This window comes from Phodopus roborovskii, unplaced genomic scaffold (genome assembly GCF_943737965.1).
Source record: "Phodopus roborovskii unplaced genomic scaffold, PHOROB, whole genome shotgun sequence".
Classification (NCBI taxonomy): domain Eukaryota; kingdom Metazoa; phylum Chordata; class Mammalia; order Rodentia; family Cricetidae; genus Phodopus; species Phodopus roborovskii.
Genome location: NW_026125993.1, coordinates 342,390 through 367,418, shown reverse-complemented (window position 1 = coordinate 367,418; position 25,029 = coordinate 342,390). Strand labels below are relative to the sequence as shown.

At 31.6% G+C, this 25,029-nt stretch overlaps 1 protein-coding gene across 1 annotated transcript in view; it reads left to right on the top strand.

The window, feature by feature from the left end:
* LOC127218243 (dystrophin) overlaps nucleotides 1–25,029 on the top strand; it is a gene marked incomplete at both ends in the record, with an annotated part of 283,679 nt that overhangs the window by 117,132 nt on the left and 141,518 nt on the right. The window contains 4 exons of the mRNA XM_051179265.1: nucleotides 8,215–8,325; nucleotides 8,741–8,914; nucleotides 12,153–12,308; nucleotides 16,245–16,415. Of these exons, the coding sequence (XP_051035222.1) occupies nucleotides 8,215–8,325; nucleotides 8,741–8,914; nucleotides 12,153–12,308; nucleotides 16,245–16,415 (612 nt within the window). The remainder of the gene's footprint in view (nucleotides 1–8,214; nucleotides 8,326–8,740; nucleotides 8,915–12,152; nucleotides 12,309–16,244; nucleotides 16,416–25,029) is intronic.

Genomic DNA, 25,029 nt, shown 5'->3' with positions numbered 1-25,029 from the left:
CAAGTATTGGAGTGTTAATCACTTGTGTGACTCTCTAAAAATGCAGCACTTTTAAAATAGTGATAAGAAACTGATACTAAATTGAGAACTACACGAATGCAAATTAAATTCAAAGTAGGAGTTCTACTTAAAAAAAAAAAAAAAACAGTGGGATGTCCTTGGTGGTATGTTTGAATATAGAATGACTGAAGGTTTTTTCTGAATAGAAGGAAATAATTTTAATGTTATGATTTTGAAAATTTAAAAAAACATACTTAAATATTTAGACTCAGTTTTCAGGCTTTTAGAATGAAATCGTTAAGGATCACATTAAAGATAAGATATTGGCTTAAGTAAAAATTAGAGCTGTTGGGAAATAACTTGTTTTTTAAAAGAACATGGCTTGATTCTGCATATAATATAATAGTTTCTTTGGCATTCTAAGTTATAAAATCTCAGCCCTGAAATCAGACATACAAATATAATTTTATACAGATTTAAAAATATATACTTATATATATATGAATGCTTTTATATGTATGTATTAAATATTAATATGTTAAATACAGTAGTTGAATATTACTTTAAATTAACATCTCTGTTAAACTGATATGCACCAAATGAACTTAGATAGACTTAAGAGTCCAAACAAGTTCAAATACAATTTCCATGTGTTTCTGACTCCACTTAACATTTTTAAAAAAAATATTTATTTTACATTCCAATCATGATTTCCCTTTCTTCTTCTCCCACTTCCTCCCCTTTACAACCTGTCTACCCTCATCCCAATAAACTCTTCCTCCCTTTTCTCTTCTGCAAAGGGCAGGACTGCCATGGATATCAACAAAACATCACGTATCAAGTTGCAGTAAGACTAAGCACATTCCCTTGTATTAAGGCTGAACAAGGTGACTTAGTATGAGAATTAGGGTCCCAAAATCATGTAAGAGTCAAGACAGCACCTGCTTCCATTGTCCATTGTTTAGAGGTCCCAAAACAATACCTTTACATGTATGTAAAGGGCTTAGGTCAGATCTGGGTAGGCTCACTGTCAATTCAGTCTCCCTGAGCTCCTATGATCCCCGGTTAGTTGATTCTGAGTTTGTTGTTTTTGTTGTTGTTTTGTTTTCTGATGTACTTCACCCATCTGACTCCTACAATCCTTCCTCCCTTTATTTAGGGAGCTTAGTCTTAAATTTGATTGTGGGTCTCTGTATCTGTTTCTGACATTTGCTGTGTGAAGTTTCTCTAGTAACTCTTGGGCTAGGTACCAATATACGGGTATGGCAGAATATTGCTGGCATCAGTACTTAAACATTTTTTTCTCTGTAGAAGTGTTTGGTTATATCCTGGGTCTTTAGGGTCTCCATCATCTGGGTCCTGATGCTCCAGGCAGTGTCAGCAGTGGGCTCACTATTGTGGCATGGCTTTCAGCTGGACCAGTCATTGGCTCCCCATCTCTGCATTACCATGATCCAAGCACATCCCATAGGCATGACAAACTGAAAAACAAAATCAAATCAATTTTCTCTGTGTTTCTGGTTCCTCTTAACTTTATAAGGTATTCCTTGTCCCCTCTGTTACATATATGACAATATGTAACATTGGAGAATAAAAAACACCTGAAAAATGCTGAACATTATTTCATCCCAACCTGTTCTTTGCCAATGACCATAAATAGTTTTCTGTAACAAAGTTATGAAGTACTAGATTTACTTGAATGGTTGTATTTCCTAAAGTTCCAGATGCAATGCCTGTTGAAGGCAGAGTTATAGAGAATAGAAACAGTCTGAGAAGTAAGAATTTATGCAGGGTTTCAGACATAGGAGCAACTTAGAATGCCAGCAAAATTACATTTTCTGCTTCTGTCCATGATGAAAATAGATTTGAATGTTTTACATTGAAAGAAAAAGATTGAAACACGATTCTTTAAATATAGGTCTTGGTTTGATATGAATTTAAAAATGAGTGGGCTTTCTGTTCCCTATCAGAAATTACATTCTTGTTACAATTCATCAATAAGAAAGAGACAAAAAGAAAACAGTGCATTTGAATTATTTCTGTGGTTTCTATTCATTTACCTAAGAACTTAGATTTTCTCAGAGAATGCTGATCCTGGAGATTTGTGAGTGTCTGTCTCCACCATGTGGTATACCACTAGTTTTGCTACTAAATAGGATTTCTAAAAACATCCTTCCTTTTCTTCAGTTTAAATTGAAATCCTCATGTATAAAACTATTGTGTCTGTATGGGAATATATGCCATGTGACAAACTTCTAACATTTGGATCATACTTCACATAAAAGTATATACAGATTATGATACTTCCACATTTATGTTCAGAAATTGCCAAGTAATTCATTATTTCTACTTATCAATTGTCTAGCATAATGAGAAATCAGAAACTTATACATCCAACTTTTAGAAAAATTATGTTCTCTAGTAGTTAGTTATATGTATTTACATAAGCAAAGCTTAACAATTTTTATCAGAAAACTCCACACTTAAAAGATCACATGTTATCCTATATATTTTATTTCAAATACTAATAATTAACAAATCACCATTTGAAATGTTTCAGCTTTCTCATGCTATGTATACCATAAATTGAAACAAGTAAGATAAAACACACAATCTCATTTAGATAAAGATGGGTATCTTCTAGGTAGTAAAATCCTACACATATGGCCATAAAAAACCACTATGAATAAAAATGCCAAAATCCTTAAGTATTTCTTTGAAGCAACTACACAAATAAAGTTATGTAATTGATCTGGCAGTGGTGGCATATGCCTTTTTAATCTTAGCATTCCAGATGTAGAGGCAGGAGAATTTGTTTAAGTTCCAGACGAACATGAACTACATAGTGAGTTACAGGACAGCCAGTACTGTTACAGAGAGAAACACTGTTTTGAAAATAAATCACCCAATTGTATTAATAGCAAAAATCACAGAACACTAATAGTTTATTTCTTAACATTCCATAGCAATGTCTGGAAGCACTGAGATTTATATTTACAATTCAGACCAGGTAATTAAAAGAATCCAAACACTCAAACGACACTCTCTAGAATTATTAAGTCAGGGTACACCCAGTCAGCATAAAGTTTAGAAACTCTTTTGGTTACTCTGATATAACTGAAGTGGAGAGCAAAATTGTTTCAGCTGGGGTATTTTTGTTTTTCTATATTTCAATCCTTAACAATCTAATAAAGATTTTACTGGTGACTCTCTACTGCTTTCAGATGAAGAAAGTCAGAATGACCATTTACTTATTGCTGGATATTTTCCTATTTTGATTGTACCATCATTAGTATAGAAAATGGGTGAAAACAGTAAAAAATGGGTGAGAATCACTATATATAGTTTACATAGTAGAATATACAATGTGGATGTACATTTTTAAATGAATTTAGACTTATTATTTTCTCTATTTCTAACTCCATATACATGAATGTGCCAACTAACGAAAAGAATCATTAAATCAATTTACTGGACACAGGTAAATATATTTAAATATGTATATGTAAAATGCAATTCAGGTATGTTTCAGAGCAACATTTCTTAAAATGATGTTTTTAAGTGGCATTGTCTAAGAAGAGTATATTGATAAAGTAGAATATAAAAGGTAAGTATAAAGTAGGTACAAATTATTACTTGAATAAATAATATGTCCAATTAATTTATAAGTGAACTAGAAAAATACATCACATGTCATATAATGTTGCTGAGGTAGAATCAACTGGAAATGTTTAATCATTTAATTAATAATTCATAAATTGTATTCAGTTTTTATGTATAATTATATTTTGAGTTTTTCTACAGTATAAACATCTTTATATTTAACATACAAAATTTATTTCACCACTTAGTTTCTTTTATATGCCTAATCTACTTAACAAATTATGAAAATTTAATATCTAATCAATTTGGAACAGTGCCATTAAGTGACAAATTGGCATAAAATCACACATATTGTGACAAGTTTCATTATTGTAAGATGCACTTCATGAGTTTTACTGTCCATTTAATATTTGAATGCTTGTAGCATTTTGAACAATATAAAGACTCATTTTTCTCTCTGACATAATTATGTGATGTAAATAGGAACAGTTCAAACTCTCTGAAATCAATCCACTGTATTCAAATTTCCCAACCTCCTCTGCCATGCTACCTGGTCCTTCACATACCCTGGTAGCAGATGGACATTGCATTTCTGTTTGCATATTGGTAAGTTTAAAGTGTTTCTGTTCTTTATAAATCATGAAAAAGATTTAGGTTTTTTTGTGAAAATATGAGAAATTATTTATGAGGTGATATTTTTTATGCATTTAGTATGGTATTCTCCTTTCATACCCATAATTTGAAGAACTGATCTTTGTATGGTATGATACAACTCTCACATTTTCAACAAATTAAAAGAAATCATTGACCTTTACCAAATAATCCAGTTAAATTTTCTTGTCTTCAAGTGCTGATGAGCTATTTTATTCATACACCATTTTTAATGAGGTTTTTCTAATGAGGTTTTGTTTGACTTAATGAGTTTTTCACTTCCATCATCATGTCATATCTTTACTGAATTTTACTTTCATATCTTGAATTTACTTTCAAATTGAATTTTGTATTAGTGTGTGTTTGCTTAGAGTATGTTTGTGTCTTCTTTGAGTTATTTGTAAATATTTATCACAATTCTTTTAAATTCTTTATAAGTTTGTCTAATTCTTTCTCATTGGAAGCCATTGTTTCATAATCTTTGGAGGAGTCATGGTATCTTTTTGTATTGTGTTTGTTGCTGCAAGGGGCCTTATGGTTTTTGTGGAAGAGCTAATTTGTTTATATTGTACCCTATTTAAGGCTTCTTTCTCCTTTTAAGCAGAAATATCTGTAGCACTCACGAGAGGACTAAGTAATGATGAAATTTTCTTAAAATATTTCTCTAGAAATGTTCCTGAGTCAGCTATGACCAATAACCAGTTGAACATTTTCTGTAATTACAACAATTTTTAAGGATTTTGATTATCATATAGTAATATTTCAATATAGCAAGGTTATTTATTGAATTCCCTTCATTTGGCTTCCCATGAAAGGATGTCATTTTTATATGCCTTGATAATATTCAATTGCGTGTGTTTATTTCTTTATACTGTCATAAATTGATGGGCACATAAGTAAAATACATATATTCAATATTGTGAATATTGGGACAATAAATATGAGTATGTAGCAATCTATTTTGCATGCAGAATTTAATGATTTCAGATTTATACTTGGGAGTGGAGCAAGGGTATTATAAATTATATTTATAGATCATTAAATAGCCTCTGTATTGTCAAGTATATGAGTAATACTAAGTTGTATTGCTGCCAACAGAATATAAGTTCATTTATTTCTCTATACTTAATGGTACTTATTTGGTAATTTTTTAAAAATAATCGGGATTCAAGCTGGGGTGAGATGATATTTAATTTTACTATGATTTGTATTGCTGTAAAGGCTAACGTTTAAGCACATTTACATTTCTTTATTACTTACATTTAATTTTTGATAAATGTTTTCACATGAATATAATATTTTAGTATGATTCCTTATTGTTTGTTTCATTTTTAATTCCTTTCATATTCTGAATATCAATACTATTCAGAAACTCAGAAGAATTATTGCTAGATATCTTCTCACATTTCTGGGCTGTCTCTTCAATTTGTTGATTGTTTCCTATTCTGTGAAAAAGTTTTCTAGGCTTTTGTAATCACTTCCATCCTGTTTTGTTCTTCGTTTTTGTGCATTTATGGTCATGTATTACTAGTTAAAAGAAAAAAAAAAAAACAGTAATGACTAAAGGAATGTCTTGAAGTTCTTACTTGGTTTTCTTCTAGTAGTTTCAGATGATCTTCTCTTAACATTAGGTCTGATTTATTTTGATCTCTTGCCTTTTTAAGTTTGCATAACAATAACTGTCAAGTTTCAGTTTTTACATGGTGATATCCAGGCTGTCCTTCTCCCAAATTATAGCTGTAGTGCCCTTTGCAATAAAGCCATTTTTTGTTTGTCTTCTTCGTGTTTCCCTCACCTATGCTTTTGGGATTGCCATTGTAGAGGATATTCACTTTCTTGGTAAAATTAATTAATGTAATTGATAGCTATCCTTCTTTTAACTTATTTTTTATTTACTATCTGTGGCAAATAGTATTGCTTTATGGATTCATGCTTAGTCTTTTCACTAATGATATATAAGAATACATCTGAGTGACATGTATTTGTTTTACCTTTTTATGGCTTAAAAAACTGTTCAAATTTCTTTCTATTGGGTTCAAATAAAAAAATACCATTAATTTTCAAAATAATGAATGCCATTAATGTTGATCATATTTTACCTCTTTTATCCTAAAACTACTTTAATTAGAAGAAGTTTTATTTGCACTTACAGGCACTGAAATTTTCACTGATATTTTGTCTGGCTTCATTATTCTTTACCTGAAGAGGATTTAATAAAAAGGTGTTGGGTTCTTATGGAAAAGATGCCTAGTCATTTCAATAGGGCCAGCAGGGAATAAAACAAATGTCTACATCAGCAAGCTTTCTCCTTACACCTTTGTGTTTTATTCAGAATTCAAGTTCAATGAATTGATGGCTTACAAAGTCAGGGATTTTTGCCCACAGTTAATTTTAGTTTATCTCCAGAAACATCGTTACAGACATACCCAGAAGTATGTTTCACTAATCTATTAGGCAATATTTAGTTCTTGATTGCTACGTATGGTTTAGTTAAATGCATACCAAATTTGTTTTTCACAAACTAGAGTTGCTTTTAGCTATAATGTTATACTCATCTATAAAAAATGTGTACAATTAAATTTAGTTAACTAAAAATAAAAATGAAGGAAAAATTTTGTTACATAAACAGGAATGTATCACAGGTAATAAAGGCAAAAATAACTTTTCCTTTAAAAGAAATTAAAATTTCTGGTATTGGTAATAGCCTTTTATTATAATCTCTAGTGATTTTGTGAACTACAAATGTTCAGCTGTCGGTCCTTTCTTGACAGCTCTAATAAGATTATTGTAGGTTTCTGACTGCTAATTAAGTGACCTTTATGCTCAACTGGCTCCCTCAGTGAAGTTGTTTGCAGACAGCTTGTCTGGGATTATCTATTGAAAACATATTCTGTAGGCTCTCTGTATTGTTTAAGGTTCATAGAGCATGAGATGATTTTATATGGGAATAAATATCCTAAGAATGAACATCCCCCAAATGTAGGAGTACAAAGTAACAAGCTTGTAATAAATATTCACTATATCAGGTTTAAGACAGTCAAATGCCCAGGCCAAAATCACAACAACTTTTTGGAAATTATTTAAAATAGTGTGCTTATTTAAAGTTCAAAAATCAATAGTTGTACAGACAGAAAATAATGGTGCTAAATACATTTAGATTTTCTTTCTGTTTGTTTCTGAAATATATTCCACATGTTCCTATGTTTGAACTCTTTCTTAGTGCTGGTGGTATACTTTTGGGAGGTTGTGGCACCATTTGTCTCCTGGATGGCAGAAATAGAACATTAAGTGTAGCCTTCTGGAGGATTATGAATCCTTTGTGCTAGTCTAAAATCTCTAACTCTCATGGACTGTACTATGTGATCAAGAAATGCTACCACAAGCTTCAATGTTATAGATGAAGTTGTGTTAGCTGCTGTGACTTCGTCACCATTTTGGAATGTTGCTTCTAAACCTATGAGACAAAATAAGGCACCACTGCCTCAAAATCTTTCTACCAGACATTTGGTTATAGCAATGAGGAAAGTAACTAATAATATCTGCTTATTCTATATCAGAAGTTTTCATGAACTTTAACAGAAATATACCAAATAATGAATGGGAAAAATCATTAGTAAGGAGCATGATATCCCAATAGGAATCTCATTGTATTTCTTCACCTCTATCATGTATTTTGGTCAAATTTGAGTAAACCTTAAAAACTAAACATATACTCAACTATACATATGACACTTAAACATAAACTCTCTATTAAATTTTTAATCTAAAGGATTATTAGAATAATTTCAATTTTGAAGAAAATAATTTCTTTTTTGAACATTTGGGGAAGTTTTAAAACATTCTTATCAACTTTGAGGAGTCTATGTTGTTGGTGATAGCTCAGGAGTATTTACAGAAAGGGAATTGCCTTTTGCAAAAACTTTAAGTATATGCTTGCTAATAGTGTTGTCTTTCCAACAGAAAATCCAGTCAGATTTGACAAGTCATGAAATCAGTTTAGAGGAAATGAAGAAACGTAACCAGGAAAAGGATGCCGCCCAAAGAGTTCTTTCACAAATTGATGTTGCACAGGTATATTTTATTGTATAAGCTAGGGAGTTTGTTTCGTATTATACAACTTTGTGATCAGAAAACTGAAAACTATACCATGGTGTCTATCAATTTAATACATAAAAATATTGTATACAGTTTAAAGATAAGTTAATATATGACTATTTAGTATCACATTTATAAAGTGTACAAAATTTTCCAGGTACATGTTCTTTGTGTTAGACAATGACAATTTTTCCTGTATTTTCTTTTAATTTTTATTCAGATAAAACTTTAGAAAAAGGGAATGGGATGGGATAGTGGTCGGGCGCATGGGATGGAGGGAGGGAGGGAGAAAGAGGGAACTGTGATCGCTATATAAAATAAATAAATAAAATGACAGAAAGAGAAAAATATGACTAGTCAATGCATTAACTAGTATTTTCTGCTGTTGCAGAAAAAATTACAAAATGTCTCCATGAAATTTCGATTATTCCAAAAACCAGCCAATTTTGAACAGCGTCTAGAGGAAAGTAAGATGATTTTAGATGAAGTAAAGATGCACTTGCCTGCACTGGAAACAAAGAGTGTTGAACAGGAAGTCGTCCAGTCACAACTAAGTCATTGTGTGGTATGTATTTCTACTGGCAAATACCCAGTTGCATTTTCACTTTGCCATATTAGGAGCATCTAGTGACCTTTTGTTACAGAATGTATCTCTTACAAGATTAACAATTCTAGCAACTAGTTTTAATATTTAAAAATGGTAACATGTTGACACAGGAGATTTTATAGAAATAATATTCATTTTAGGAATGTGTTTTTGATTCATTGATTTAGTTAATTTCTGCACAGTATAAAAAAGAGACCTATTTATGTAAGTTTTTTCAGACATATTATTAAATAAATCAAGAAATGATAAATATTAATGTAGAAACAGCAACTTCAGCAATAATTGTAATAGTAATAGCTGCTCTAGAAACAATGCTTCTGGGTAAGTCTAAATTATGTGCAGTAGTCATTTTTATTCTCAAGGTTAGAGATTGCCTGAGTGAAGTTAAAGACAAACAACTGTGAAGGACATGGCAGATTTCATTCTAGGTACTCCAAATCCTAATATATTTTCATTAAATAGCAGTGCTGAATATACACTGAAATGTCACCAGACAACAAAATAATAAAAAGATAAGGAAAGATACAACTTACCTATAGCATAAATCTATATACCTGTGGACATCTCATCAGTCTTTAAATCTGTCAGTCAGATAACCCCTTTGATAGCATAAAATGTTCATTAGTCTTATAAGATTTAGTTTTGGTTTTATTTCTACTTGATAACATGAATAAAATAGAATGTCTTTACAAATGCATAAAGTTGTATCATCTGCACAAATGTGTAAATTCATCATGACTAGTAAATGCTTTCAAATAAGTTTTTACCCTTTTCAATAAAATGAAATTATTTTCATTGATAAGGTCATCCATCATTTGGGTGCATTTTAATGCAATAATTGCTTTAACTAGTCTCTATATCCAAAATAGTATTTGACTATAATGTTATATAGTGATTTGCTGATAATAGATGTATAAGAGTAGTTGTACATACATGGGATCCTACCTTAAAAGTTTCAAATGTAATAAAAATAAAAATATCCCAAATATACTGTCCATATTATTTATGTTGGCAGTGGGACACATGTTCATTCTCTTCTAACATGGTCTTGCCACATAAAATTTATTTACTAGTTAATGAGCTCAAAATGACTACACCTGTGTCTGTACTGAAACAATCACACAAGTATTAGTTTTGTCAGATTTTAGTTCTGGTTTAAATGTTAGATGCGATATTAATATGTTTTCTGTAAGGAATTCTTTATTTCACAGACTTTTATTCTTTTTTTAAATATGCTTTATGATGACATGCACTATAAACATATCCTTGTCATTAAGAATCTTTGTTTTTCTGTTGTTGATGATGTGGTCTTATGAAGTCTCACTATGTAGACAAGTGGACCTTGAACTCAAGAATCCTTCTGTCTCCATTTCCCTGGTGCTAAGATTTGAAGCAAGTGATAACACTCCTTTGATAACATTTTTTTTCTAAACTAAAGGAATTCTTTACATGAATCACAAAGAAAATGAACATTTTCCATCCTTGGTTATAAATATTTTCTTTGCTGATTAAAAGGAGTGATTTCATTATTAAGAATACTGTAACTCAAATCTCATCACAACAATATATCACAAAGCTGTTTGTTCAATTTTACTTAGGGAATTCCTTACCTGTATCAGTGGTTGCAAATTGGTATAACTATGCCGTAGCATAAAAGTGTGAATTATTGATAAAGAAAGACCAATATGAATTAGGAAAGTTGTATTAATATCAAAGCACGTTATGCATATGGCCAGAAATAATCAGATAAATTTTCTTTAATTTTTTTACACATTGGCTTAAACCTAAAAAGAGAAAACAAGAAAGAATTGTTTTAATCCCAAGGACAATATTTTTTTCATAGTAAGAACTGAAATTATTGTTTTGATTAAACATGGAACAATTCAATGCACTAATATACTAGTCATTATATATGTACACATATATGCACATGAACATATGTTCCTGTACATATGCATGAATATACATATATGATTCATATGGTTTCATAAAATAAGTAAAAAATATATTGTAACAGCAAAGTGTCATTGACAGTATATTAATAATTTCAGCTGTCTTAGAGAATTATATTTGGCTCATAAAACTTTCTTATGCTAAACTACCTATGAAAGGAATATATATGTTCCTGAAGTTGTGATACACATGAAAAATAATATATTTATACTGTTTCATATTCTTATCAGTATCAATATATTTGTATTTTCATTTAAAATATTTAAGGTTAATTCATTTCTTTCTATGTGAAACTATACACATGGAAACAGTGATCTAGCTATTCAGATGTTTTATAATAATTAAATGTAAATACCATGAGAAGAATAGTATAAAATTTTTACTTTTTCATTATTGATACAGCAAAAATTCAAATACTTTCTAGTGGAAAAAAAGAGTGAAGTCATTAATGTAAACTTATGACTAGAACTGAATAAAAGTGGCAGTTAAAATAGAATTCCTGTAACATTTGGTAATATGTATGAACTTAGATTGAAGAACTAAAAATAAATGGTTCATTTAATTTATAAGAATAACTTCTGAGCCGAACTCCTGGAGTCCAGTTGTATACAGGGAAGAGTGATAAGCAAAGGAGTCAAAACCATGTTAGGAAAACCAACAGAAACAGCTAACCTGAGCAAGTGGGAGCTCATTGACCTTAGATTGAAAGTTGGTGAACCTGCTACATAAGACTGAAATACACCATCTGAATGTGGGTGTCAGCTGGAGTACTTGGGCAGATTATGGGGCCACTGGCAGTGGAACCAGCATTTTTCCCTAGTGCATAAACTGGCTTTTTGTATCCCATTCCCTATGGAGTGACACCTTGCTCTGCCTAGATACAGGGAGGAACGCCTCACCTTTTCTGAGAAGTGGATGGGCTGTGGTATGGACAGATCGTGGTAGGAGTGGGAGGATGGGAGGGAGAGGGAACTGGGATTGGTTGTAAAATAAGATTGTTTTTAATTTTAAAATTTTAAATAAAAAGAATAACTCTACATTATTCACATATATATACATAATCTTAAATGTTGAAGTTAAGTAACAGAAAATACAAAAATGATATAACACCAGCCATAAAATGAACTTCATTTAAATTATGAACACAAAGGGGCAATTAAAATAATTTCTATTTATTTTGTATTAATACTGTAACGTGCCATATTCTGAATAGCATTTATGTTTTGTTTTTGCTTTAACATAGAATTTGTATAAAAGCCTGAGTGAAGTGAAGTCTGAAGTGGAAATGGTGATTAAAACTGGACGTCAAATTGTACAGAAAAAGCAGACAGAAAATCCCAAAGAGCTTGATGAAAGAGTAACAGCTTTGAAATTGCATTATAATGAACTGGGTGCAAAGGTAAGTACCTACTTAGACCAATATCACATCTTATATTTACTGTATATTGTTAAACAGCATGCAAGGAAAGCATATATAATTCCAGAAATCTTTATTTGGATTCTCTGTCTCATTTGAGTATTTCCAAATGAAATCAACATTAAGATACCATTAGTCTCTGCTTGTCCACATAAGTTGAAAAGAATATGAGGCTTCAGCAGGAATTTATTGGTAAATAGATATCTACAAAAGACTGTTCTTTTTCTAAATTCTTTCTATTCAGTGGAAGAAATCTATTTACTATGACTGGAAGACAAGTATATATTCTATATTCAGTCATACTAGGAGTAGCACATTACACTTAGAATGAACTTGGCACAGTGGAGTAGGCATAGTTTGAAATCAAGACAATAAATTCTATGTTGAGTTAAAATATTATAAAAAACAAATATTCTCTTAAATATTTGTGTGTGTGTGTGTGTTTGAATTAATACCTGTCTATTATTTCCTCTCCTCCAATTCCTTCCAAATCCATTTTTAATATCATGTAATTTTCTTTTCTCTTTCTGATGATATTTCTGCATGGGGAGGCATTGTCTTAAATACATCTTTGACAAGACCTATATCTAACTGTTTTAGTTTTAAAGTAATCTTTATTCTCTGTTCACAGTAGTTTAATATTTACTAGCACCCCTACACTGAAATCTTGTGATGACAGGGTCTTACTGATCACAGGCTTGTGTTGAAGTCACAAAGTAGTTAAGGGTGGCTTTGAACTCATAATCCTTCTTCTTCCATCATTCAAATGCTGGGATTACAATAATATTACAACAGGCATGGATGATGTGCACACTCAGTAATAAAAATAAAATGGGGCTGAAAAAGTGACAGTCTCATCTTACTCTTTCAATTATAAATGATTGTCTGGGACAATTGTATGCACAACACCATTGCCTTTAACATGAGTAGTTTTGACATAGAACACTATAGGAAATAATCACTTGGACTTTAAAACAACAAAAATGAATTTAGAAAACTATTAGGACCACCAGTTTATTATTATTAAAAATTTAATGAATCTAGTAATGATGCAAATCCCGATTTATCCCCAAAAACTACAAATTTGAGAGCTTATACTTAATTTGAAATTTAATAATACCATTAACACAAAGTGATGAATACAGAGAAATGATATTTTAATAGAATCTTAGAGTGCATCACAAATAGAGGAAAAAATTTGTATTTGAAATAAATATATATTAATTAAATATATATATTTAGAAACATTAGTCATTAAAGGATTGTATGTTATATCATAATATAATTATGCTATAAATCTTGTATTTCTTGGCTAAGGGAAAAATAATTTTCTATTTATTGACCTTCAAAACATGTTCAATGAAGGTGGTTTTTTAACAAAGACAAAAGAGCTGTGTTTGATGAAAGAATTCTTTTAATATACAAATAGAAAGGCATTCTAAATTAGATGTCGTTAGAAATTACATGCTTGCACATAATTAAGTACATTTTTTGTACTAAATACTTTATACTACCAGCACACAGTGATATCCTGGGGAAATACCAACCAAGAACAGTAATGTATTTTTCAAACTTCTGGGGCTTGCCCTTCCAAGCTAAAATGCTCACCAATTCAGGGTCCATGAGTGTTGCTTCAGTCTCTGTGATCATCTAGGAGCCCTTCTTAGTCAATTTTGTGGGCCTTCTCCTGGTTTCCTAGACCCCTGTGGCTCCTACAGTCCTTCACTTACCTCTTCTGCTGGGTTCCTCTGACTTTCCTTACTCTCTTCATCTGCTGCCACCAGCTGCTGGATGTTACCTGTCTGATGACAACTGAGCCTGGCACTGATCTATGACTATAGCAGAATATCATTAGTAGCCATTTCTCTGAATTATTTCCCCAGTCATATTTCATTCTACTTCGGTTTCCCTGACTGTCCAACCTCTGTTTCCTGATTATCTAGTCAATGTTATGTCTGTGCTCCTTTTTGTAGCCTGCGCTTCATGTTGGGCCAGTCTACAAGTTCTTCACCAACATTAAGCCAGCAAATATGGAGGCAGGATAGATTGTAGGTTGAAGGCTTTGTGATTGGGTTGATATCGCAGTTCCACTGCTGGAAGCCTTGTCTGCATGTTGAAAATGGCCAGTTCATCACCCTACATGTGGAGTGGGGGAGTATGGGAGGGGAGAGTGTTTGGGATGCATGTGAGGGGGGGAGAGAGGGAAATAGGGAAGGTGGGTGGGTGGGAGGAAGTGAGGGAGGGAGAGGGAAATGGGATCAATATGTAAAATAAAAATTAAAAAAATAAAATCAAAACAGATTAAAAACCCTAAGAAGCTGTAGAGCTGGGGAAACAAACAAACAAAAAAAAAAAAAAAAGAAAAAGAAGGAAGGAAGGAAGGAAGGATGGAAGGAAGGAAGGAAGGAAGAAAGAAAGAAAATGGCCAGTTCAGGCTCTGTATTCAGGATTACTAGGATACTTTGCTAGGGTCACTTTTGAAGATTCCAGAGAGCTTCAACTATAACAGGTTTCCACATTGTTCCCCAAAGGTTCCCCCAATTCCAGTTGTCTCCCCCAGGACTTTTCCCCAATCCCCTACCTAATCTCTCCTGTTGTACACCTACCTGCCACTAATCTTGAAAAATCTGTTCTAAATCTATTTGAAATGTGTATTAGCATTTATATTGCAACACCTTAAACACTTTAGACATAGTTTTATCTTTGATTTTTTTCATGTTAATAGTTATTACGCACACACAGAGAGCCTGAGGCATAAATATGCATTCATATTGTTGCCTTATTTTCTTATACAATTTCATTACAGTTCAGACTATCTTTAAGTCTATTTTTCAGATAGCATTTTAATTAAATAATCTTGACCTTGGCATGATAGCACATGCCTTCAATCCTAGTACTTTGAAGGTAGAGCCTGGTAGATCTCTTAATTCCTAGCCACTTTGATCTTAGGAAAGCAAGGCTACACAAAGAAAACCTGTCTCTAAAACAAAACTAAATATATCAAACTTTCTTTGGTTTTCTTGCCAACAAATAGTAGCATAAATAAAGTTTTTCTCATGTATTCATACATACCATTTTAATTAAATCTTTTATGAAGACAAATACTGTATATATAGGAAGAAATTCAAATTAAGATAACAGTGACTTAAACTTCTACTGAGTTTTTTCCTTTGCAATATTCCATTGTGCCACATAGAATATATACTAGTTAATTTTCTACTGGAGAATTTTTTCTTGTTTTAGATCTAGATTTTAAACAGTGAAAGTAAATATGTATATACATATATATATATATATATATATGATAAGATTTAAATTTTATAAAAGTGCAATTTTTGTTACAAAATTTTTTTGTTTTTTGGATAAGTGGTGGTTGATGGTGTTCTGTGCAAAAGTAATTTGAAAATGTAGTGAATAAGAAATTTGGAATTCTGTATATTACACTAAAATTTTTCCTCTGTAAAGAAATTCTTTTCTCCTATTTTAATGGTCTCCTAAGCAAGAGACTCATATGCATTTTGAAGCCTGTAAGCCTGTTTGTCCATGTATTTGCCAAATGGCTATAGGTTTCCTTTGACAAATAGGTCATATCTTATGTTTGACTTTTATCATATTTATTCCAAACTTTGGTCATAAATATTGCTTTTAATTTATTTAGAGAGAAATTCATGTAGGTTTTCTGTTGTTCTGCTATCATTGCATTAGATAAAGATGCTATATTTTGGCTAAACATTTTTGTTGTCAAAACTTTTTACTCACTATTAATTTCCTCACTATATGACTTTTCTAAAATAAGATTGGAAACAGCATGTAGGAAAATAGTTATTTTATTGTGATAGAAATATAAAATTTTCAATTATTGCAAATTAACTTTACTTAAAATTAAGCCAAATTTAATATATTATTATTTTCTTTTAGGTAACAGAGAGAAAACAACAGTTGGAGAAATGCTTGAAATTATCCCGTAAGATGAGAAAGGAAATGAATGTCTTGACAGAATGGCTGGCAGCAACAGATATGGAATTGACAAAGAGATCCGCAGTTGATGGAATGCCAAGTAATTTGGATGCTGAGATTGCCTGGGGAAAGGTAAATCTTGTATTACTGAAAGTTAATTTAAATATATAGGAAGGCATATAGTAAATGATTTTACAACCAAATAGTAATGCCTAATATTAATATAATTATCAATGTTACCTTGCTTCATAATTGCTTCCTTCAAAAATTAAATGGACTCCAATCTGATAGACAGGAAACCAGCATAGGGCTGACCCAGACCCTCTGAATGTGGTGTTAGTTGGGAGGATTGGTGGTCTATGGGGCTTCTGATAGTGTTTCAGTATTTATCCCTAGTATACAAATGGTCTTTGGGAGCCCATTCCACGTAGAGGGATACCCCCTCAGCCTAGACACATAAGGGAGGGCCTAGGCCCTGCTCCAAATGTTATGACAGACTTGGAAGGGCCCCCATGGAAGGCCTCATCCTCCCTGGGGAGCAGAAATAGGATGGCACTGGGGTTGGTGGGGGGAACATGGGAGGAGAGGAGAGTGTGGGAACTGGGACTGACATGTAAAACAAGCTTGTTTAAAATTGAAATTTAAAAAAAAATTATAAAAATTTAACAGATTCTAACTGTGTATTTCCAGACTGATGAATCAAATGGCAAACTTCATGAAGACTCTTTCCAAAGCATATATTGAGCAAATTAGTTATGAGTAAATCCTATAAAATATGTACATTATTGACAGGCAGTATTGTCACACATCTTTAATCTCATCACTTGGAAGACAGAGGCACGTGGATCTCTTTGAGTTCAAGGCCATTCTGGTCTACAAAGACACACAAAGTAACCCTGTCTTGAAAAATATTTAAAAATGAAAATTATTACTAAAAACATATAGTTCAGACCGCTGTGGGTATTACAAATGAATCATGTGAATCTAAAGATCTAAATCTATCATTCACAGAGATTAAGTTCTATATTTTATTGGTTTATGTCAAACTAGAGTGAGTCCCTAACTGGAACTAACAACCAGGATACAGCATGATATAGTGACTGTTCCCTATATTTCCAAGGTTATAATTACAAAGAATGAAAAGGCAAGGGAGAAGATACTATCATTTCTGTCACCCAAGGGCACTTGGCCAACTCTGATTCTAGCTGGAAAATTCTTGTCATTTCTTTTGACAGCCAGAGGGACATTTATTGCTGCGTAGAATTTAAAGTCAAACATTCATAGTTTAATATTTTTTTCCAGCTGATTCATTACTAGAGTATTTTAAATTAGGCTAATAAAAAGGAAATAGCTGATGTAGCTCGTGTTAACAGCCTATTTTCATCTTAGACTTTGCCTAAGCTTTAGGCCATTTGCAAAGCATATTTACTATCATTTCTTTAAATTAATAATATTTGACTGATTTAATTAGTCATACAATGTATTTACATTTAATTTAAGATTATTAAGGCTAAACATTGTATTCCAGTTTTGAAAAAAAATGTATATTATATAAAATCTTATGATGTTCTGATGCCACACTTAAAACCATTTCTCTTAGTGAAAATTGTGGTGCAATATATTCCTTTTCTCTCTCCTAAGAAGGATTTTTTGGAGTTAGATCTGTTATTTTAAGATCATATATTATTTGAGATTATTATGATAAGGAAATAAAACAGATAATATAGACTAAAATTATACTGACCTCATTTTCCTGTTACCATTCTATCACATAATGGCATTGTGTATGTTTTTTAGATTAAATCAATAATTGTATACTTAGGTATAATCTGAGTTACTTACTATAAAAATTCAACTAATGTGCAGTGTTTCTGAGAAGATAAATATGGGATTCTTTCTCAAGTAAGGTTACCAGTTCAGGATAAAGCAATTATCTTTGGTATAGGAAATCATCCAATGGCCTAGGTCATCCTTGAGCTTGCTTTTCAAGATCTTTGTTTGTTTCTACTCTTGTCATAAAACTTGCTCACTGCTGTGAGTTTTAAATTTCACCCACAACAAGGAAGCTAATAAAGTGGAGAATACTAGTTCTCTCTTAGTGATGGCTGGTAAAATCTCCATGCATCATTAATGCTTTTATTTCATTTGCCAGTTCAAATGTGACCTGATCAATTTACCAGAGTTTGAAAGAAAGTATGGGTTTTAGATAAGCAACATTGAACCCTGGCTTAATAAACTTGCACTGAAATGAATACAGAGAGAATGCTTTTTAAGAGATAATTTTCTTGCCTAATGCAGTATATTCCTGGCCTTTTACCTCAGTAATTAAAGAATGAGGTTTAAAAAAAAAGTTCATGTAATGTACAAATCTATATAAAACATTATTATTGCCTAGCAGAAAAAAATCCCAAACCACACACACATACCAGGGTACAGTTTTATTTCTTCATTTATTTATTTACCATCCTGAGCAGTTTTCCCTCCATCCTCTCCTCCCATCCATCCTCCACTCCCCTCCATCATCCACTTCACCCACTTCCATCCATTTCTGTTCAGAAAGGGATGGCAAGTTAGGTGATTCTGTCCAAACTAATTTTTTTTTATTTTTATTTCTGTATGTAATATCATAAAATGTACAAGCTACATTTAAGGGATTCATAAATACTATCAAGAATTGACTTTCTGTAATCCCTTTTTATACCACAAATATATCTTCATTGCTGCTTTGAAACTGACCATTTTCAATGGATTACCATGACTTCCTTAGCAGACTATACAAAGCAGTGGTTTCAAATGTGAAAATCTTACTTCCATAGTTCTAGAGACTAAAAGTCAAAGATTAGTTGTCAGGAAAGTTATTAGCAAATGTACTTCTTGGTTTTCATATTAGTCTCATTTGTGGACATATCTGGATATCAAATTAATCTTCTTTTAATGACACTAGGTACACAGATTCACTCTCAATACAATATTATAACAGTTACCTCTGTAATGTTCTATTGTAATAAAGTTGCATTATGAGGTACCAGTATTAGGAACTTCATCATGTGACTTATGGGGCGGCATAAAACATACTCTGACAAGGGAGAAACCCTGGAATGCAAACTATTTCTGTAATGATGCATAAAGAACAAATTATAGACATAAAAGGAATTTGAAACTCAGTTAGTTACATTTTATAAGCAAGTTAGGAGACAATTTAAAGTTATAAAAAATATACTCCATTGTGGGATCTTCATAAAGATTTTTCCTCAATTTTCTAAAGAGGTATATTTTGCATTGACTTCACAAACAAATCAAAAATCAAATCAAGGAAAAACAAAAAGACATTAAAATTCTACATTATAATATCTTTTGGAAAGTTCTCTAAATTATAGGAGGTTTAAGTAGTCTGAAATTATGGCCAAACACAGAGTCTTCATCTCATCTCCTTACTTGATTCACAGCTGATGTATTTTCTTGGCAAAAGTTGTACTAGACAAAGCTGAGGTACCTACTGATATGTCATAGCTGGTGAGTTCTCCCAGAATTCCTCAGTCCCTTCTAGTGACATTGTCATCCTGGCTGGCATATGAGAACACCTACCCTGAATCCCTTCTTTATACTGTAACTTTAACACATGATCCTTCTGCTTTAGTCTCCCAAATGCTGGAATTATAGTAAAGAAACATTTTGCTCAACCATAAAAGTAGTACTTTTAATGATTTAAAAGTAAATCTGATAAGTTGTATATAAAAAATCAATTAAAAGTATCTCATCAATGAATAAATTTGCTTAGCATCTTATCTGAGCCATAATAGTAAATATTTTTGTAAATAAATAGATATTTAATGATTATTATTTTTAGAAAGTAGCAGTTCTTACAGTTTATTATACATAATTTTATGATTTAAACAATAGCAGATTTCATTTATTCTAATTTAGTGACATTGTTGAAAAATTCTGAATCATTTAATTAAGCTCCTTAAACTCATAGTGCCAACTAAAACCTAACAGTTAACCATGATTTCCTAAAATGTTTTCTCTTATACTATGTTGGATCCATCAGTTTATTTTTTTTTTGAAAACACATTTACATTGTGTTATAGAAAGAGTTGTCTGACAACATCAATAAGAGAAAACATTGAATTCTATTTAGAAAGTTAAATAATGCAAAGTAACTGATATTGGTATAAACTGATACCAATGACACTGTAGACATGAGGGAGAAAACAACCATTGGAATCTGGAAGACTCCAGGGCAGAGAAAGTAGTAGTCTGAGCATAGCCTACAGATTGGTCCTGATAGATAGAAAGAATAAGAGGAGAGAGATTAAGAGGAAGACAAAAGAAGGTACAGAAAATAAAGGCTAAGGCTAGGCAAAAGAGAGAGGCAAAAAGGGAGGCAGAGAAAAGAGGAAGCATAACTAAAATAGCAGGGTTATCAAGGAGGAATAGCTGTGGTAGGGAAGCTTCTGAGGTGGAGTAAATTTAGGGTAGAGGGGGAGGGGAGGATAAAAGACCCAAGAAGAGCCAGGATGGACTCTGAAATGTCTGAGTTATTTGTGATACTGAAGAAACTTAGGCCAGCATGCTCTTTGGTATGCAAATAACCTCTGCAGATAGCTATTTTTTCCTTCTGCCTGTGATAGGGGAACCTGCTCCACAAGTTAAGGAATGTTTCCTTTTGTCTTACCACCACAAGAATTGGGGGGAAATGGAGTTTTTTCTTTTTTCTTTTTTGGACTTGACAATGCTTAACTAGCAATTTATGAAGCAAATTGTGTTATTTCAGTGACAAGTATTTACAAAGTTCAACATAAAGAATACTCAGTTTTCTAAATTACTTTTTTTTGCTACTTCAATTATAAAATGTAATGATTACTTTTCCTCAAACACACACACACACTCACACACACACTCACAAAACAAAACATCATCTCAAAATGACAATCTGTTTGACAGTTTCTTAGTTACATATACAAAAGTTGCAAAATAGACAAATGAGTGGACTCTCTCTTGGAATCATGCATTTAATCAGTTCACCTAATGTAGCTAGCATCATAATATTCTGCACATTTGAACACCACTGGAAAATATCAGTCATATAAGACTCAAAAATTCCAAGCAGTCTTATGGGAAATACATCCAAGTCTCTTAATTATTTCCTGTGTGTTTTTTTTAAATATCTTTCACTGTTTAAAGGAATCTAATTTCCTCTCCTACTTTGTAGGAATAATTGCCTTACCATGTCACCCTCTTAACTATAAAAGTATGAGATCTATTTCTTATTTCTGAAGTCTGTTACACTATCATTCTCATGAAACATTACATATCTTTTTTTTTTGAAAAGAGAGCATAGTAATTCATCTGTGAAGTGAAATATCACTAGCAGATCATTAACTTGGTACAATGAATGTATCAAACAGCTGTTACTTAGAAAATAGAACAACTGTTCAATGCCATTGAAGTTACTTTTCACTGTCATTATAGTTATGTCTATAATTTCTGTCCTGCACATTCTGCTTCCATGAAAATCTTTACTAGATGAAGCATTATTTATAAAACCTCAGTATACATTGCTATATAATCCAATATTAAATGATTTAAATTATTCTTTAACTTATCATTATATTAGCCTGTTGCATAGTCTAAGAGTAAAATATGTCCTAGACCTTAAGCCATGATAGTATGCAAGGTCTCAGAAAAGTAATTAATATAAAATTTTGTCATGTATATATCATATTATACTGTATTATGCACTCTTGAGGAATATTGTATACATACACTATCAATTTAATGGTAAATATACATTGTCATGTAAAATTAAAATTTAGAAATTGCAATATGATAAATTTCTACCTTTTAATTTTAATTACTCAGTTTGTCATGATCAGAAATGTTATGGTAGTTACATATACCCTTGCATGGCTAAGAATTTTAAGAAACCACATACAAACATATTAGTTAACCCCTCATCTACTTTTTAGTGCATAAAATATAAATAATAATCAAAATGAAATTACTGTAGTATCCTAGGAAAGGAAATGATAATGTAATGAAATGCCTGTGAAGAACGTATTTGGATAAATGTGTGGTTAGACAAAGATATTAACTATAAACAGGCTTCCCTTAAGAAATTGTTCTGAAAGAATTGAATGAGTGTAGTAGGCGATCAAATATAGAAATTATCCTTAGAATAAATGTCATGGGGACATTTCCAGAAACATTACAGAGGCATTGAAAACTTGGGGGGAAAGGTAATTGACACAATAGGATGTTTTCTAGCCAAAATGAGCCCTGTCTCATAATCATGGAGAATAGTGTCTACATGTTTGTTTCTTGTAGATCAGATAATTATTCCAATAACTTTTATAAGTGTAAATTTAAGAATATCAACAGAAAACAAGAGGGTAGGTTTTCTAATAAAAAAGTATGCACTTTAATATATGCACCTCAACATTTCTAAAATCAACTTCACTAGTATGTATGAAGAATTAATCTGAATGCAATTTTTACATTGTCTTCTTACATTGCCTATGAATAGGATGCAAATAGGTACACCTATTCTATTATTATAATGAATTACAGTAGCTTTTAACTATTTTTGCATCCTGGTAATAATATATTTGTTTACTGGAAATCATCAAACTTGGTTTTTAATATTTCTGCAAGTACCTGCTTATATATTTTATCCCAAAATGTTAACACTTATTAATATTTGCAGACATATTGTTTCAGTATAATTCTACTTATGCTAAACATTTTTGATGATCATAAAACCCCATACAGTCACTAGTGCAGTTCCAATTTTGTTGTCCGAATGGCTTTGAAAGTATATATAATTATCATGTAGGTCAAAATATAAAATATTGAAAATAATATTATTTTTTCCTCATTTTAAAATTACCATAAGGATCGCACACTTTATAACTTGAGGGAAAATAAACAAATAAAAACCCTAAGTGTAATTGATGATAAAAGCAGGAAAAATATTTTCTTTTATATCATTTTATCTTTCTAACCTAGAATAGTCAATTTCTATATTTGTAAAGTACATATTTTCCCCACTAGTATACAGAATTTTGAAAGAGTTGAAATCTAGTCCATGCCTATTAATTTCAAACTGTGTTGTGTTTTTCCAAACCTGGTACTATCATTTTCTTTTTTTATTATTATTTTTTTTATTTAATTTTATATAACAAAGTCCAATTAAATGAAAACAAACATTTATACAAATATTTGGGAATTTGGGCGTCGTTCTTTCCAAACTACTTCCTGCTCGTAAGGGGTGCTGTCTTGGGGGATTCGAAGAAGATTCAGATATCCTAGCTGTAGTCTGTAGGGCTGTTTTGTCCAGCTGTTTGGAATGTAGGATCAGCTTGGTACTATCATTTTCTAAAAGAAACTTAATACTGTTATTTTGCAGTTTTGCACTATTGTATTTTGCAATAGTGTCTGGACTCTAAGAGGAATACAAAAAACACTCATGATTGATATCTAAACAAATTGATTTTGTGAAATGCTAGTCTCATTCATGTAAAACAAATAGTACTTATATTAAAAATAATCATTTCTGTCATAGCAGATAAATTCATTTGACTCAGTTACCTCAATTTCAGCATTTTAATGTTAATATGAGAAAAATATAAACTTTCATAAATGAAAATGATTGTTTGTCACCTAATTATTTGTTCAATCAGCATTTTGTGGCATACTTATTTTTTCTGTTTATTTGATGTCTAAAGCAAGAATCAATAAATAAAACTGAATGGAAATAAAGACATGACTGCTTCTAGGTATGGTTGAAGAGGTTTTTATTGTAAGTATAAGGGAGAATATATCCAGAGTCATATGGAAGATTCCATACTGAAATTGCCAGGAGAATAGACTGTTCCATAAAAGGTAAAAGAGAGAGGGAGAGCAAGAGAGGAATGACAAAAGACCTGAGAGGACAAAGAGAACCATGAACCAAGAGAGCAAGTAGCCAAAATGGCTTAAGTTATGTAGGAAAGAGAGAATCTGGGGAAAAAGAAGGAAAGCTTAGGGGCTGGAGAGGTTTAGGGTAGGGGGTAGGTAGTTGTGGGAAGTGCTGAGGAGCCACACCCTGAAATGGGTACTTGCAGAGAGGTTGGTGACCAATTGTCTGAATTGATATGTTAATAGACACTACAGTTAGCCATTTGTCTGGGTTCCTCAGAGACCTAACAAAAAAGTACTCAAGGACCAAGAATTGAATAGGACCTCATAGTGTGGAGAAATGCTCCCTATATGGAATTGTGGTGTGTTACACAGACAAAAAGACATTTTGAGAATACCTAGAAGTGATAAATCCACTGTCTGATGGAGATAGCTTCTTTACATAGAATACTTCTATGGTTCTACATGCATTAATTGTTTGATTCTACTTGTGAACTTACTGTGATTTACTATTGCTATTCCTCAGTGATTTTGTCTTATTTTGACATTGGCTTTGGTTGTTAGGGCATTGGCTTCTGTTTTAAATTACTTCCTTCTTTGTATCAGTTGTGTGTATTTTTATTTCATACTTTAGAAAAAATTATGAAAAGGGTTCATCATGCCTAATGAGGTATCAAATTATTTATGTCTCCAAAAGATTGAATATACTGTTATAGAAAATTAATAGAATCATAGTTGTTTAATTTTCTAAAGGCAGGTATTTATTTGTAAATGATTCTTAAATTGTCTTCCATTATGCAATGCATGATCAAACTAATAAATATACAATATTAAATGAAAAATCTTT